Source organism: Clupea harengus, chromosome 11 (assembly GCF_900700415.2).
Source record: "Clupea harengus chromosome 11, Ch_v2.0.2, whole genome shotgun sequence".
NCBI lineage: Eukaryota > Metazoa > Chordata > Actinopteri > Clupeiformes > Clupeidae > Clupea > Clupea harengus.
Genome location: NC_045162.1, coordinates 19,478,240 through 19,490,739, shown reverse-complemented (window position 1 = coordinate 19,490,739; position 12,500 = coordinate 19,478,240). Strand labels below are relative to the sequence as shown.

Here is a 12,500-nt window from a genome sequence, read left to right as displayed (position 1 = left end):
GAAAAAAAGCGGAATAAAAATATGACAAACGGCAGGACAGACACGGCTGTGTCTGGCTTTAAAAATACGAATTCAAATCGGCAGTCATATATTTTGTCTCATTTCTTCAGAGGCAGACAGAGAGGGGAAAGAGGGGGTGGTTTGTCAGCGGCAGCCACAGATTGGAGAGTATCGAAAGTGTAGAGTAACGAGAGAAATGCCAATATTACCGACCACGGGTGCCAAAAAAGACAATAGCGCTCTTGGCTCGCCGCAAGTCAGATGAGGGAAGCCACATTTTAAAACAATCTGCCTGGCTGGATTAAGAGCGTCCGTTTAAATCCAAATGGACAGTCTGTGAATGTTCTCTGGAATCTTCAAGAGGCATGTTTCCAAAAATTATGTTGTCAGACCGTATTTCTAAAACAGAAAAAGTATCCAAACATGTGTTTTCCATACACCTGTTTTTTGATGTTGTGATTTTGTTGTTTCTAAATATGGTTTAATGTTCTTCAATAAGCATCTAAATGATGCATATGATATCACTTAAAGAGGGGAGAGGATAACTATTCAAAAAACAAAAAACAAAAACAGATGAAAAAAGGAAAAACAGTTATATCTGGCCAAGTGTTTAAAGCAGGAATATAGAGTTAATGGAGTGTAAAACTAGTGGGCTACCTACCTAAAAAGCTAGCAAAAACCTTGAAAACACCACCAACCGTCCCTGATGGCATTGATAAAAGCTTGCCAAGATGCTTACTGGAGTCTTTAGGCAATATCGTTTGTTATCAATTATGGCCAATGCGCTAAACAGTCTCATGGACTGCATTGAGGACATCAAGTGTTGGATGGCACAAAACTTTCTACAATTGAATGAAAACAAAACTGAAGTTCTATTATTCGGCCCCCCTGACTCCATCAAATTGACCACCAGCAGCCTAGGCAATTTGTCTATTCTGGTCAAACCGCATGTCAAAAACCTTGGTGTGATATTCAATTCCACCTTTAAATTTCACAAACAGGGCAATGCAGTAGTTAAAGCCGGCTTCTTTCTACTTCGCACAATTACCAAATTCAAGACTTTCCCGTCACCCAAAGAGCTTGAGAAGGTCATCCACGCCTTCACTTCCTCCCGGCTAGATTCCTGCAATTCCTTGTATACTGGAATTAGACACTCGTCTCTGTCCCGCCTACAACTGGCCCAGAACGCCGCTGCCAGGCTCCTGACGGGTACCCGGAAGAGGGACCATATTAGCCCTATCCAAGCCTCTCTCCACTGGTTTCCAGTGCGGTTCAGGATTGATCTTAAGGTTCTCCTGTTTGTTTTTAAAGCCCTGAATGAGCAGGCCCCTTCTTATATCTCAGACCTCTTAACCCCTTATTCCACCGCCAGGTCCCTCAGGTCGTCTAACTTGGGGCTCTTGGCTGTCCCCCGACCTAAGCTCAAATCCAGGGGGGACCGCGCCTTTGCTGTTGCAGCCCCTCGACTGTGGAACAGCCTCCCCCTCTCTGTTAGATCTGCCCCCTCTATTGACTCTTTCAAGTCCAGGCTCAAAACACACTTGTATTCTTTAGCGTTTGGATCCTCCTGATCAAAATTGATGATTTGCACACTTGCACTGTGTATATAGATGCCTATGTGTGTGTTTTGTTTCTGTTTTTATTTGATTCTATATTTTATTGTGATTGCCTACTCTGATTGTACAGCACTTTGGTCAACGTGAGTTGTTTTTAAATGTGCTTTAAAAATACATTTGAGTTGACTTATACTCAGCAACAACCAGTGAATATTTCCCAAAACTGGTCTTGATGGGGGTGGCATGGCGGTTCTAGTTGACTGTCAGACAGAAAAAAAAGGCAACATTGGAGTAAATCTGCGTAGACAGAGAATAATTTGCCTTTGTTTCACTGAGTTAATGAAAACGTTTAAAGCCGACCTACAAGGCAGGTCTGAGAGGCTTACGACTCTGCCAGTGTCTGCTTCTAATTTCGATCACTGCCTCAAGAAACGTAACAGGCTTCTCAGGTTCAACTCCCTCCTTTGAAGGACTGAATGTGGACCCTACTGATGAGGGAAATCCAATGAAGAAAGTTGGATGGAGCTGAATGGGTTTAGGGAAAAAATTAAAAGAAAACTCCAGTGAAGAGAATTAAGTGTACTGGATGTAATGAAACGGGTTTGCAGATTACAACTCCACACCAACCCAGCTCCATGTCGGCCACTGATCTGGTTCTGATTGTCCCGACATTTTACGAACATAGCACTTTTTGGTTTCATCCTGCCCCAGCAACCACTGTGCCCCAACAGGAACAGTCCACTTTGAAGTGATGCCCGTACCACTGCCACAAAACGAGGGAGAACGGGTTGCTTTCACTTATATGCTACATTCCTTTTTATTAGCTAATGACTGGGGAAATAAAAGGAGAAGCATCACAACATGAAACAGTCACATTAAAAGTAAATCGCCCATAAAAATATAATATAAATAAATAAATAAATATATGAAGCTGTGGTGGGTCTTTTGCGATATATACAACAGTGAAGAACGACTTTGAAAACAATCCGTTTGTTGTGGGTCTACGAAAACTAATGTGGGGATTTCATTTTTGTGGGGAGTCTTGATCGCTGTAGCACACAGATTGTTGGAGGTTTACTGACCAACACTTTCACAGGCATCCATGCCAACTTAAAGGGGATCCATGCCTATTTTAAGGAAGATCCTGCCTACTTTAAAGACATGCATTTACACTTGCATGCATCGACATGCAGATATTACAACCCCTAAATATCGGTCTGGAACACATACTGTATGTTGTAAATCGACTCAGTTCTATGAGACTTCGTACCGCAGCCTATATTCTACAGCAGCGAGTAGCAAGGCATCTCACTGCACAGCCTTATGGCTTTTACATTTACATTTACATTTAGTCATTTAGCAGACGCTTTTGTCCAAAGCGACGTACAAGGGAGAGAACAGTCAAGCTAAGAGCAATAAAAAAGCATGGTGTAACAATAAATACTACTTTACATGAGAATTAGAAAAACAACAACCTAGAAAAGAGGAAAAAGAAGTGCAGGAATGTAACTGCTGAAGTGCAAGTTAAGCGCTAGTCAGGTGCCAGTTAGGAGGGGAGGCGCTCTCTGAAGAGTTGGGTCTTCAAAAGCTTCTTGAAGGTAGAGAGGGACGCCCCTGCTCTGGTAGTACTAGGCAGTTCGTTCCACCAACGTGGAACTACAAATGAAAATAGTCTGGATTGCCGTGCTTGCACGGACGGCAGTGCCAAACGACGCTCACTAGACGAGCGCAGCGTCCTGGGTGTAACATTTGCCCTTACAAGAGCATTTAGGTAGGTGGGAGCAGAACCAGTAAGCACTCTGTAGGCAAGCATAAGTGACTTGAACTTAATGCGAGCAGCTACTGGCAGCCAGTGGAGCTCGATGAGTAGCGGGGTGACGTGTGCCCTTTTCGGTTGGTTGAACACCAGACGCGCCGCCGCGTTCTGGATCATCTGTAGTGGTTTCACCACGCAAGCCGGCAGGCCCGTTAGGAGGGCGTTGCAGTAGTCAAGGCGGGAGCTCACCAAGGTTTGCACCAGCAGCTGGGTGGCATACTGGGTTAGGTACGGCCTGATTTTGCGGATGTTGTATAGCGCAAAGCGGCACGACCTGGAGACAGAGGCGATGTGGGCCGTGAAGGTCAGTTGGTCATTAATAATGACCCCGAGGTTTCTTGCTGTTTTGGATGGCGCAAGAGATAAAGAGTCAGTATTGATCTTGATGTTGTGGTGGATGACCTGTTTGGCTGGGAAGACCATCAGTTCCGTTTTGGCCAGGTTCAGCTGAAGGTGGTGATTTTTTTTTGAGCAGAGATGGAGAAAGAGGAAAGAGAAAAAGCATGTTACCCTTTCCTAAGAGGGCCAGAGACGATGCTTCATCTACAATCAGCAGACCCTTTCATCACACATCACTCACACACAGTGACACGTTCAATCAACCGGTATGGCCATAGGTGGATTGCAGCCCTGGCTCTGGTATCACCATCATCGACACAGGACTGTAGGCTAGACCAGTGGCAAGTTTAGTGGAATAGTGCAATTATAGGCTGCGAATGGTTCACCACTTCATACTGGTTATCCCGATGGTCCAGAGCCTCCCTCACACACACACACACACACACACACACACACACACACACACACACACACACACACACACACACACACACACACACACACACACACACACACACACACACACACACACACACACACACACACACACACACACACACACACACACACACACACACACACACACACACACGAGATGTGCACAGGACGCCAGGCCAGGATAATCATTCACTCTGCATCTCGTCTCCATTCAGCCAACCGAGAATCAGTCCGAGCACTCGGGTCTGACACACGTCCAACACCTCCATTTAGCACATTACAGTAAAGGAGGGGATATCATGAGGAGGAAAGGAAGAGAAAGAGAGAGGGGGAGACAAAGAGGGAGAGAAAGGAGGAGAGAGAGAATGAGAGACATGGGGAGAAATAGTAACCCAAATCGACCCACAAGAATTCCTTCTGTTCCAGTGGCCTGTCCAGGAATAACAGGACTAGTGCCTTTCCCCATCCCCTCAATACCCCAACACATACACACACACACAGACCCACACACACACACACACGCTCACAGACCCACACACACCTACACCTACACGCACACACACACACACACACACAGACCCACACACACACCTACACCTACACGCACACACACACACACACACAGACCCACACACACACCTACACCTACACACACACACACGCTCACAGACCCACACACACACATGCTCATAGACCCACACACACACCTACACATACACACACACACACACACACACACACACCTACACGCACACACACACACACACACGCTCACAGACCCACAAACACACACACACACACATCTACACACATGCTCACAGACCCACACACACACCTACACCGACACACACACGCTCACAGACCCACACACACACATACACATGGACACACATGCTCACAGACCCACACACACATACAAACGGAGACACCTGGACCTAGACACAGAGGAAGTGGAGCAGAGAGGACGTGAAAAATCTCCTCTCCTCAAGGCCACCAGGCTGCAGATTTCCATGTCTCCGTCCCCCCTCCCCCTCATCCCACTGCCCCTGCCTAAGCCAGCACAGTGGCTGCATTAGGCGCTAAAGCACCAGATCCACGTGTGAGAAAGACAGAGGGAGTGGTGGACTGGTAGAGACAGGGAGAGAAAGAGAAAGATAAAAAGAGCGGTTGAAAGAAAGAAAGTGAAGGAAAAAAGGTAGAGAGACAGAAAGAGCAAGAGAGAGAGAGAGAGAGAGAGCACAGGAGAGAGACAGCGAGTGAGAGAGTGTGCGAGAGAGAGTGTGCGAGACAGAGAGAGTGATAGAGTTTGCGAGAGAGAGAGAGAGAGGGGGAGAGAGAGAGAGAGAGAGAGAGAGAGAGAGAGAGGATGCATTAGGCCGCAGATGTGCTGCCCAGCTGCTTCCCAGCGTGGAGGGCTCAGAGGGCTCTCAGAGGAGCGGTGCTAGAGCACTCCTGAGCTTTTTCATTAGTGCTCCTGATCCTGCACTCGCTCTGCCTGCCCCCCCAGGGGGACCTCATCTGCACCTCCTCGCCTCCGCCGTTCTAGCTTCTCCCGGATGGGTCCCGTTGTCACAGTGATTTACCCGAGTCATCTCTCTGTGGTGGCACCAGGGTCACGTTTCCGTGAGGGAAACAAAAAGGTGCCCTTCCTCGTCCTGGAAACCGCCTCTACTGACAACCCCCAACGGTGCAGATGGACTGAATAGCGAGTGGTCAGAGTGGCATTTTGTTTTAAAAATCATGCAGCTTTCAGGGCGAAGTCCATTTTGAGCTAATTACCACACTGAGGGAGGGGAGCAAAGGTCGCCTGGCTCACTGCGGTGACGCGGTAACGCCTCGACCGCTGGAAGTGGTTCCCTTGTAAAGCTGTCACCGCGTGGCTCTCCCCTCCCTTTTAAACCGAGTATTCTCATGTCACTCGTAAAAAATTAAGAGATGGTTAAGCAACACGTCTAGCTCCGACACATGGTGGTCTTTTTTTCGAAGCAATGCTTTAACGAGGATAATGTCACCTGAACATGTATTTCACAAACGAGTCTCGCAGAAACACACTCAGACGCAAGAAAAGCAGATGTGCTTCGATGGACACTGAAAGTGCTGGCCTGAACTCCCTGGAGGATTGTGAACAGAGAGAGGCTCAAGAATTTGGGACGTTCCAGAAGGTTCCCTGTCCTCGACTGACAAACTTGTGTTCAGATAGGAAGGTGCCTTTGGAAAATAGCCATGGTGAGATACAATGAGTTTGGCGTCAGTTGAAGTGGATTCTGGAGAGGAGGAATGAGGGGTTGTCGTGAGACACGATGGCCACTTGTTCAGGAAGTGAAGATGAGGCTCAGAGCTTTCGGAGCGCTGATAAGTCACAGGGTCAGCATGCATTTTAGTACTCTTGAGGACAACACACACAGAGTCAGAGAGAGAGAGAGAAACAGGGAGAGAGGGCAACAGAGAGAGGGAGTAATGGAGAAAGAGATAAAAGGAGAGAGAGAGAGTCGGTGGAGGTGTGTGGCAGGATGGCTCTTACCTGTACTGTAGAGCTGATCTCTGCAGCAAAGCCTCCTGTGATTGGAGCCTCATGACTGATCAGGAGTCGTCCGGTCTTCACCACCGACTGCAACACACACACACACACACACACACACACACACACACACACACACACACACACACACACACACACACACACACACACACACACACACACACACACACACACACACACACACACACACACACACACACACACACACACACACACACACACACACACACACACACACACACACACACACACACACACACACACACTAGTAACATAGTAACTACACATGCTTGACTGACTGGTAATTGTTTCCCTCTATTTAATGCTACTTATTGCATTATGTACATTTTAGCAATATTTTACCAGCATTCAGAAACATAAAATATGTTGTATTACTAGAGGCACACAGTGTAACCAAGGCATATTTTCCCTTAGCTCTGGAGTTACCAGGGAGTTGATTCCATGACCCCATCATGATTTATTTTTGCATTTAATAACCGTCGTCTTTGTTTCTTTATTCATCTGATGGTCTTTGGCTATCAGGAAAAGATTAGCAGCTGAGGAATCCATGGAAATGTTTATGGTTTGTCCAGATTTACGACTTCACGCCACTCACTTTACAGTATTTGGACAGGACATCACAGAGCAATGGCAACAAAAGCAATGCAATAAAATAGACAAAGCTGAAATGGGAATGCTCTCAATGTTAATGTCATCCCTTTCCTAACAACAGATAGATAGATACATTTGTATTAATCCCGTTAGGGAAATTCACGTGGAAAAGGAGCAAGGTAATAGGAAGAATATTTTTTTTTAAACTGGAGAGCTGTTATAACTGGCTGCCAAACTCACTGCGCCATGGCAAACTATTCAGTTATTAAATAATGCCGGTTGTGTCCGTTGTTCTGGCTGGTCTAATGATGCGATCACGTGGGGCAATCCGATTAGGTATGCGGATAGCGTGCAGACGAACACCAACAGCAATCGGATTCGGAGGTTACTCACTTTGGACCCCCTGATTCGAGGGAGTGCGGATACAGTGTGCGGATACAGTGCGTTCGTCTGCACGATAGGGCTATCCGGACTCGGGGTTCACCGGGTTCAGACAAACTAGAGTCCGTCTGCATGGCCTCTCAGAGAAGCAGTCCAAGAAGAACTCCAGCCCAACTCACGGCATACTATCGCAATTTTTTTTGCATACCCTAAACATGGTTTTGTGCAATCAGAACGTGTGGAAAAACATTTTTCACTGCTTTGAGGAAACCTGCTCATCACAGTTCTTTCACACCACATTAAAAACAGGAATAAAAAAGGTCAAATATGTTTTTCTGGAGCAATCCTGACAACACCAACAGCTGGTTTGGACATCCTTGACAAACTCGGCTGCAACAGTGTGGCTTTGTGCTGGCAGACTGTGAAGGTCTTGGCACTGGGATTTGAGGACCAGGCCTTTGTTTAGCGCTTAGGCTGCGAAGCTGGTTTTACCTCGCTGGAGGACGCAACCCTGCAGCTCTGTTGCCACTGGACTACATGGACTCGGATCTCATGTCTTTTGACTGCAGCAAGCGCAGTAATTAAACTCAGCGAACTCAGTGGCGCATTCGGATCAACGCCCTCTGCTTTTGCGTCCAACACTAGTGTAATTTACTGCAGGATGCTGTCACATCTAACATGTACGTGCAAAAATGCAGGTACCCACGCATTCACATACAGAAGCACACACACAGAAACAGGTTCAAAAGGGGTTCAATTGTCATAACTTAATTGTCTTGTCAAATGAGCTCATTTTAGGCAGAGAGAAAATGTAATTAATTCACAAAGACACACACACGTGGAAAAAGTTGCACAAAAGTTTAACACTCAAATTGACCTGACCACTTGCAAATACCACTATCACATGCAGAGAGCTTCTCTCTCACATGCACACATGACAGTGATACCCAAACACACATAAAGCTCTCTCTCACACACACACACACAAACACACATAAGCACTCTCATTCACTATATACAGGGATCCATTAGTGAAGTGTGCTAACTGACCAATTCAAACAGATGAAATTAGCTTTTCTTCTAGGCACAAACATAAAACATATACTAACCACACACACACACACACACACACACACACACACACACACACACACACACACACACACACACACACACACACACTTTCCCTCTTGACAGCCCATTTGCCCAGTCAATAAAGCTGAACACAGACATTAGGTCAGCTCCTCGACTAGTGCACTCAAACCTGTCTCAGTTATGTCCTTGTGGACTTGGTAGGGGCTGTGTGGTGTCATGCCAGACCGCACGGCTTTCTGATAAGCCCCTGGAGAGGCAAAAGGACCAGCAGCACTAATAGTAGGACCAGAGGCTCTAGTAGTAGCAGCTGTACTAGTAGTAGCAGCAGCAATACTAGTAGCAGTACCAGCAGCACTAGTAGTAGCAGCACCAGAAGAACCAGCAGCAGCGTGCCGGGGGAGCCCACAAGGCTAAGCGGTGATCAGAGAGCCCAGGCGGCTCATCTGGCTTTACTGGAACCCCACATTACAGCAGGAAGGGGCTCCGCCCGAGGCATACCACAGTACAGTATAGCACACAGCAGAGACTACGCAGAGCATGGAGGACACAGCATTACAGCACAATCAGGCACACTCAGAGTGCGCATCTCTTTCCTGCCTTTGAGACTGACCTTGAATACCATTCTCACGGTAACTTCCAAATCATTTTTGCTGATAGGCTGTGGATGAGTGCGTGAGTGTCAGTAGATATCCAACTGTGGCATCTCTTCACCCAGATTGAATAGATGCTTTTACCGAGAGCGGGTACACCTCCGGTACAGTATCCAGAGTAAAGCTAGGGGCTACTTTTTGCTACTCTGCCATACTAAGTGGCAGAGCTAGAGAAACACAAACCGTGTTTGATGGTGTTGTGCATGTAGTATAAGTATAAGCTTTTAAGTGCTTTTCATCTGCCTTAACTTGCCTATTTCGAAACAATTACAAGTGCTCAGACAATTTCTCCAAGCACATGCATGCACACACACACACACACACACACACACACACACACACACACACACACACACACACACACACACACACACACACACACACACACACACACACACACACACACACACACACACACACACACACACACACACACACACACACACACACACACACACACACACACACACACACACACACGGATAATGGCTGACCCAGATGGTGCTTTGGAGCTCGGTGCTGATGGAGCACAGGGCTCCTCGTGTGCCGTCCAAACCACAGGTCTGTGGAGGCCACGGCCTAATCAGGTGGCCAAACCCTGCCCCAAGGGAAAGTGGGTAAATAGTACCAGAGACAACCCAGGTTCCCTCCAATACCACTGCAGGCAAACTAGGGGACAAAAAGAAAACAACCCCCACCATCTAGTCACCACCCCCCAAGGACAAACAATTTATCAAACAAGCTATCTGAATGAGAGATATGATGATGCTGGCACTGATGACCTCCAGAACATGGCCACCCTGGGTTCAAGACCCGCTACATCAAAGATGACAAGGTTGAGGCCGTGAAATCCTGCGCTGTGGCTCAGATGCTGGATGAATGCTTGCATATAGCAAGCTACTCTCACATTCGGATCTAATGCTAATGATCTAATCTTATGCGGGAAGCAGAGGAGATGCTGCAGCTACATCAGCCAAAATGCATAAGACGACGCTGGACAGCCTTTTCCCCACAGAGTCCCACTCTGTTGCTACTGCTGGTCTATCGAGGTTGAACTGAACAGCTACCTGCTAGCTCCTGCTGCAGACAGTGAGACCAACCACCTGGCATGGTGGAAGATGAACCGAACGGTCTGTGAAGAGGATGTGTACCAGCTCTTTCAGAGACAGAAGACAAGGAAGGCAGCAGGCCCAGACGGTGTGTCACCCTCCTGCCTGAAAGCCTGCGCTGATCAGCTGGCCCCCATCTTCACACGGATCTTCAACAGATCTCTGGAGCTGTGTGAAGTCCCCTCCTGCTTCAAACGCTCCACCATCATCCCGGTTCCCAAGAAATCCTCAATCACTGGGCTGAATGACTACAGGCCCGTCGCCCTGACGTCTGTGGTCATGAAATCCTTTGAGAGACTGGTATTGACCCATCTGAAGGGCATCACAGGCCCCCTGCTGGACCCTCTGCAGTTTGCCTACAGAGCAAACAGGTCAGTGGATGATGCAGTCAACATGGGGCTGCACTACATCCTGCAACACCTCGACTCCCCAGGGACCTATGCAAGGATGCTGTTCATGGACTTCAGCTCGGCGTTCAACACCATCATTCCAGAAGTCCTCCTCACCAAACTCACCCAGCTCACTGTGCCTGCCTCCACCTGTCAGTGGATCACAAACTTCCTGATAGACAGGAAGCAGCAGGTGAGGCTGGGTGAAACAACATCCAGCACCCGGTCAGTCAGCACTGGTGCACCTCAGGGATGCGTGCTCTCCCCACTGCTCTTCTCCCTCTACACAAACGACTGCACCTCAGGAGACCCATCTGTTAAACTCCTAAAATTTGCAGACGACACATCAGTCATCGGCCTCATCCGTGATGATGATGAGTCTGCATATAGGCGGGAAGTTGAACAGCTGGTCCTGTGGTGCGGTCACAACAACCTAGAGCTGAACACGCTTAAAACCGTGGAGATGACTGTGGACTTCAGGAGGAGCCCCCCAGCACTGCCCCCCCTCATCATACACAACAGTACTGTGTTGGCTGTGGAATCCTTCAGGTTTCTGGGATCCACAATCTCCCGGAATCTGAAGTGGGAACCCAACATCAACACCATCATCAAGAAGGCCCAGCAGAGGATGTACTTCCTGCGCCATCTTAGGAAGTACAACCTGCCTCAGGATCTGCTGATCATGTTCTACACCGCAGTCATAGAGTCTGTTCTGTGCACTTCAATCACTGTCTGGTTTGGATCGGCCACCAAACTGGACAAGAACAGACTCCAACGGTCAGTCAGGTCTGCAGAAAAGATCATTGGTGCCAACCTGCCCACCATCCAAAACCTGTACACCTCCAGAGTCAGGAAACGGGCAGGAAAAATCACTGCAGACCCCTCACACCCCGGACACAAATTATTCAAACTCCTCCCCTCTGGTAGACGCTACAGATCACTGTTCGCCAAAACCTCCAGACACAAAAACAGTTTCTTCCCCCTCGCCGTCTCACTACTGAACAACTAACCCACTGTAGCATATATATTTATATTTATATATTTATCCCTGCACTTCTCGCACTCTCCACTTCTTCTTTGCACTACTGTTGTGCAACATTTCACAGCTACTGTATATAGCCATTCCGCCTTGTATATACTTTTTTAAACTCCTTAGTCCATTGCACTGTTGCACTGTTTGTTTGTTTGTATTGTATTGTATATTTTGTGTAAGCACACTGAGAGTCACTTTACCAAGTCAAATTCCTTGTTTGTGCAAACTTACTTGGCCAATAAAACCTGATTCTGATTCTGATTCTGACACCACACCCTAGAGCGAGCCTCCTGGCAAAACTGTACCTTAGCATTCCTGCCACCAGCTCACCCTCTAGCACTGTGTCCTGCAACAGGGCAGATTTAAAGCCAGACACTGTGAACAGACTACTCTTTTTGACAAAAAACGGACACACTCACGCTTCCACTCAGACCCACATTCAGTCACTGTATGGAACTCTTTAAGAGTGCTTTCACAGGCACCCTGAGTAAGATCACACACACCTGAGGCAGCTCTCCGACGGCAGCCGCAGTGAAAACCAGG

At 47.6% G+C, this 12,500-nt stretch overlaps 1 protein-coding gene across 2 annotated transcripts in view; it reads right to left on the bottom strand.

The window, feature by feature from the left end:
- The window catches only part of bckdhb (branched chain keto acid dehydrogenase E1 subunit beta), a 60,095-nt gene that overhangs the window by 4,740 nt on the left and 42,855 nt on the right, over positions 1-12,500 (bottom strand). For both annotated transcript variants that reach the window (XM_031575952.2, XM_012824593.2), the window contains exon 9: positions 6,671-6,757. In XM_031575952.2, coding sequence (XP_031431812.1) covers positions 6,671-6,757 — 87 coding nt within the window. The remainder of the gene's footprint in view (positions 1-6,670; positions 6,758-12,500) is intronic.